The sequence below is a fragment of the Stomoxys calcitrans genome, chromosome 4, assembly GCF_963082655.1.
Source record: "Stomoxys calcitrans chromosome 4, idStoCalc2.1, whole genome shotgun sequence".
Taxonomy (NCBI): domain Eukaryota; kingdom Metazoa; phylum Arthropoda; class Insecta; order Diptera; family Muscidae; genus Stomoxys; species Stomoxys calcitrans.
This window is the reverse complement of record NC_081555.1, coordinates 87,982,175-87,987,592: the sequence shown is the minus strand read 5'-3', so window position 1 is coordinate 87,987,592 and position 5,418 is coordinate 87,982,175. Positions and strand designations below refer to the sequence as shown.

The 5,418-nt window shown below is 42.0% G+C and overlaps 1 protein-coding gene across 3 annotated transcripts; it reads right to left on the bottom strand.

Moving 5' to 3' along the window:
• Window positions 1-231: 231 nt before the first annotated feature.
• On the bottom strand, window positions 232-1,566 carry LOC106083520 (chymotrypsin-2). Of its 3 annotated transcripts, none has more exons than XM_013246607.2 (4): window positions 1,214-1,566; window positions 876-1,149; window positions 636-815; window positions 232-581 (listed from the first exon to the last, which is right to left on the bottom strand). In XM_013246607.2, the coding sequence occupies exons 1-4, from the start codon at window positions 1,525-1,527 to the stop codon at window positions 453-455; spliced, it is 897 nt and encodes a 298-aa protein (XP_013102061.2). In that variant the 5' UTR covers window positions 1,528-1,566; the 3' UTR covers window positions 232-452. The 3 variants fall into 3 exon arrangements, with proteins under 3 accessions (XP_013102061.2, XP_013102059.2, XP_013102060.2); XM_013246605.2 differs by having other exon boundaries at window positions 232-596; window positions 644-815; XM_013246606.2 differs by having other exon boundaries at window positions 644-815.
• Window positions 1,567-5,418: the final 3,852 nt, after the last annotated feature.

Sequence of the window (5,418 nt, the reverse complement as noted above, 5' to 3'; positions counted from 1 at the left end):
TTTAATATCACTTTTGACAACTGTGCTAAGTATGGTTCAAATCGGTTCATAACCTGGTATAGCTGCCATATAAACCGATCTTGGATCTTGATTTCTTGAACCGCTAGAGGGCGCAGTACTCATTCGATTTGGCTGACATTTAGTATGAGGTGTTTTGTTATGACTACCAACAACAGCGCGTAGTATGGCGCAAATCGGTACATAACCTGGTATAGCTGCCATATAAACCGATCTGGCAGAAATTCTCCAATATTTTTATTTAAAATTAAATTTTTTCCTTCCATGAAAGTTGGATTTTTTAAGAAATTAAGCCAAAAATTTTAACTTCGAAATCGTCTTGATTGAATTTTTTTTTTAATTTCACTAATATTTTCCATCCTCTTTGGCAATTCATAAAAACTCGTAGAACAGCAGCGCGTTGAAAAGTATTGCACATGAGATCAACTTGAAATTCAGGGAAAGCTTTCGGCTAGTCCCAGTGTTTTCTTTGATCCAGTCCAAGTAGGAAAAGACATTTGTGTATACGGATGGATAGCCAGCAGCACATCCATATCCGTACGAGACAATGCCAGTGACAAAACCTATGGAAGAAGAAACTAAAGATCTCAGGAGATGGCAATTACCAAATTACCCACAGACGAACCGTCACATATAAGCGGGCCTCCAGAGTCACCTTGGCACGAATCCCTTTCAGGATATAGCAAATCACCAGCACATATCTTCTTGCCACCAAACGTAGGCAGAACTCTTTTACAGTATGAGTGGCGGAAAATCGTGGCACTAACGTATAAAATTTCATTGGACAAAGGACCTTTCTGGAAAGTAAATTGGCTGCTTGAACATCTCAGAATAATCATATTTTACGACTTTCTTACCTCATACATTTTCCCCCAACCAACAACAGTACAATTCATGTATGCAGTAGGTTTGTTATCTGGTAGCTTAATGCTCTCGGCCCATTTGCCATCGAGTTTAATTTCATCCTTTAGTTTGATTAGCCCAATATCACATGGGAATCTTTTGGAACTATAACGACGATGTGGTATAATTTTACTGATTTCCAATACCTGGGTCACTGAAGTTTTCTCCAAGCGTTTGGGAGTTTTGGCCACAACTTCTAAGCTTGAAGCTCGAGCCTTTCGGCCTTCACTGCAAAGAATTAAATGTCAATACATTTTAAACATAAATCCTGGGTTAATTTTTTGTATCTTACAAAACCAAACAATGAGCTGCCGTCAAAATGAGCGTAGGACTTAATATTGAACCGCCACATAAATGTGTGGCACCAAAATAATGCTGATAAATGCTACTGAAACGATTTCTTTTTCGTATTGACACCACATACATTGCTAACGTAGAATTGCTAGGACGATAGCCTCCGGTAATTCGGTAAAACGAATGATAATCTTTCTTCAGTACTTCCTGCAAACCGTTGTCATTTTTGATTCTCGAGATGTTAGACGTTTGGCAAATATGACAATTCAATAAAATTATTAAAAAAATAAAACATTTAAAAACCAATGACATTTCTAATGTACAAACAGTAAAGAAACCCAAAATGTTGAGAGAAATAAAGAGCACGCACAGAAAAAAAAAGTTGTCATCAATAACCAAGTTTATTTATGGCTGTCCTACCCCTTCACTGCCAAATCGTCAGCTCCTTCATTCCCGCCTACTTTGCTAAAACGCGGCAAGCAAACGATGAGGATTGTGCCATCCTCAGAGAAGGCGTTAGTCTCATTTTAACACTCCAAGACTGTTCGTGACCATACCATCCTGGTTGTTATTGCCCTGATGGCCAGTTTACTGTCCGAAAAGATATTCACACTCGACGTCCTCGCTTGAACAACACACCACCTCACCATTCCGTGATCGACCACATCTCTTGCTGCGGGATCAAGCAGTCGAAAACAAATCTCAGTAGACCCCCTAGGCCCACTCTTTCCCCTACCTTTGATCCATCTGTATAACATGATTTCCCAGACGGCAATACCAGAGTTCCGTCAATCCAAGATTGTGCCTCTGGCAGTACTACCTCGCATTCGACCTCAAGTGTCGTCTTAGATATCCTTTCGGAAACCCCCAGGTCCACCCTTTCCCCTAGCTTTGATCCATCTGTATAATACGATCTCCTAGATGACAATACCAGAGTTCCGTCAATCTAAGACTGTGCCTCTGGCAGTAGTACCTCGCATTCGACCTCAAGTGTCGTCTTAGTTATCCGATCGGAAACCTCTTCTATTCCTTCCTTCGTCGCCTCGATGGAATGATATGCTGCTATCCTCAATCCATTCTCCCATAGCTTTGAGTCTCACAGCTGCCGTGGTTGCCTCAGACTTAATGTGTATGGCAATGGGACGAAGAACCCTAGTGGGCGTGGTCCTCATCGCTCCGCCTATGCCAAGACAACATAAATCTGTTGTATAGTCATATGTTGCACTTTTTCTCCATAGAAGTCCACCAAACTACTGAGGCGTAAGTAAGTATTGGTTAAATCACGCTCCTGTTGAACCAGTGGACTATCCTCGGATTCATGTCCCATTTCGAGCCTACGGCCCGCTACATAGTACCCAACATCTGTGAGCTTTCTCAGTACGCTCCTGAATATGGCATTTCTAATTAAGAAACTTAAGATCACTCCTTTGACCTTGCCAGATATCGAAATCGTTTTTATTTTTATACCCTCCACCATAGGATGGGGGTATACCAATTTCGACATTCTGTTTGTAACTCCTTGAAATATTTGTTTAAGACCCCATAAAGTATATATATTCTTGATCGCCATGACATTTTAAGTCGAACTAGTCGTGTCCGTCCGTCCGTCTGTCTGTCGAAAGCACGCTAACTTTCGAAGGATTAAAGCTAGCCACTTGAAATTTTGCACGAATACTTCTTAATAGTGTAGGTCAGTTGGGATTGTAAATGGGCTATATCGGTCCACGTTTTGATATAGCTGCCATATAAACCGATCTGGGATCTTGACTTCTTGAGCCGCTAGAGGGCACAATTCTTATCCGATTTGGCTGAAATTTTGCATGAGGTGTTTTGTTATGACATTCAACAACTGTGCTACGAAAAGTTCAAATCGGTTCATAACCTGATATAGCTGCCATATAAACCTATCTGGGGTCTTGACTTCCTGAGCGTCTAGAGTGTGCAATTCCTCTCCGATTTGGCTGAAATTTTGCACGACGTGTTTTGTTATGACTTCCAACAAATGTGTTAAGAATAGTTCAAATCGGTCCATAACCTGATATAGCTGCCATATAAAGCGATCTGGGGTCTTGAGCCACTAGAGGACGCAATTATTATCCGATGTGGTTGAAATTTTGCATGAGGTATTTCGTTATGACATTTAACAACTGTATAGCTGCCATATAAACCGATCTAGGGTCTTGACTTCTTGAGCCTCTACAGGGAGCAATTATTATCCGATTTAGCTGAAATTTTGTACAACGGCTTCTCCCATTACCTTTAACATACGTGCCGAATATGGTATGAATCCGTTTATAGCCTAATACTGCTCCCCTATAAACCGCTCTCTTCCTATTTTACTTCTTCAGCCCCTTAAGTGCGCAATTCTTACTAGATTTGGCTGAAATTTTACACAATGACTTCTACTATGGTCTCCAATATTCAATACTTTTTTATAAATATGGACAAATGCGATTCATGGTGGAGGGTGTATAAGATTCGGTCAGGCCGAACTTAGCACGCTTTTATTTGTTTTTCCTCGTGAACAGGCATATTTCTGTCTTCTCTGGACTAACATTGAGATCCCTGGGTCTACCCCAGTCATATGCCATATGCAAGACCCTTTCGGCCCTTCTGCATAGCTGGATCGGATCCTTACCCTTAGAAGTATTATAACATCGTCTGCCTAACCGGGTTCAAATCCCTCCTCAGTCAGCATTCCTTGGCATATGGTTTAACCACTCTCTAAGGACCCGGTCCACCCAGTATTGGTCTAAGGATTGGATCAGAGTGTCGGTCCGTACATTGCTAAAAGCTCCCTCGAAATCAATGCATACCGCCAATGTGTGTCTTGGCATCGAAGGATTCTTCTATTTTATGCACAACCTCGTGCAGGGCAGCCTCCACCGATTTTCCTTTATCATAGGCATGCTGTTTGTATTTTAGAAGTTCGCTGGATGTCCTACTATTCATCATGGTATCTATTGTATAATACGTTCCATGGTTTAAGTAGAAAGGAATTAAGGATTATAGGTCTGTAGGCCTTTGGCGTCGCATAACTTGCCGTGACGGCTTGGGTATAAATACCGCCCTTGCCTACCAGGCTTTCGGAGTATATGCAAGACCTAGGCATGCTGTGAAAATAATGGCCACTTGGGGCGCCAGATAGTCCGCCTCTTTCTGCAGTAACGCCGGAAATATTCCATCTGGTCCGAGTGACTTAAAAGGTGATAATAAGACTCCGGTGAGTTCTGTGGTATCCTGTGGAAAATGCGTTTTCATCAGCCTCAACATGTCCTCCATTGTCTCTGCTCTCACTCCCATGTTGTATACTAACGTTTCAGTTTGAACATGGGTTTTTGAGAGAAACTTTTTCATCTTGGCGGCCCCATTAACACTATAGACCTGATCGCTGAAAAGCCTGAGGACCTCTTTCACAATATTGCGAATCTCCCCGGTCTTTCAGGGTTTTTCTTGGGCTGATTTCCTTTCTCGAAAAGGACAACTATCTTCGAAAGACCCCACCAGTGCAGTCATAATCCTATTGACATTGTCGTCAATGTCTTCTATGCTTGGACAATCTAAATTATCTTGCCCGAGTCTTCTTCTGAGTAGCCTTCTGAATTTTGTCCAGTTGGTTTTCAACTTATTCCGGAAGCTTATAGGATTCGGCGCTGGCCGTGCTATTCTAATCCTAATGTAGCGATGGTCAGATAAAGAGTGTTCCTTGGATACCCTCCAATCCTGAATCTCATTGATCAGATTTTCGGAACATATCGTCACATCTAATACCTCCTCCCTAATCCTATTAACAAAGTTAGCGGTGTTACCAATATTAAGTGTTATTAGGTCGTTAGTATTCAAGAACTCAGCCAGGGCTTGGCCCCGCTTATTAGTGTTGGTGCAACCCCACGAAATGTGGTGAGAGTTCGGATCGCACCCTATTAGTACCTCAGTTCCTGTTTGTTTTGCTTTCCTCACCAGCCGTTGCATCTCCGACGTGGGTGGCTGTGTCGGAGAGTCGATAGGCAGATAAAGTGATGCCAGGTATGCTCCACCGTCTCCCTGTCTTATCACTGTTGCATGCGACGTTGACAACTCTTGGGAAAATACATAATTTAAATTTGTATGACAAATGAAGCATTCGTAGTTGATATAGTTCAATCCGGAAATTTGTTCCGGGTCATCCTTGGCTCCTGAATTTAGGCAATATGAATCTTGCCC

What these genes read in the sequence shown, in the direction of transcription:
- LOC106083520 (XM_013246605.2), bottom strand. Translation starts at nt 1,527, where the DNA reads ATGTCATTGGTTTTTAAATGTTTTATTTTTTTAATAATTTTATTGAAT. An exon ending in GTTGGGGGAAAATGTATGAG is followed by an intron (nt 816 to 875) that starts GTAAGAAAGTCG and finishes TTTACTTTCCAG; the next exon opens with AAAGGTCCTTTGTCCAATGA. An exon ending in AGGCCCGCTTATATGTGACG is followed by an intron (nt 597 to 643) that starts GTTCGTCTGTGG and finishes TGAGATCTTTAG; the next exon opens with TTTCTTCTTCCATAGGTTTT.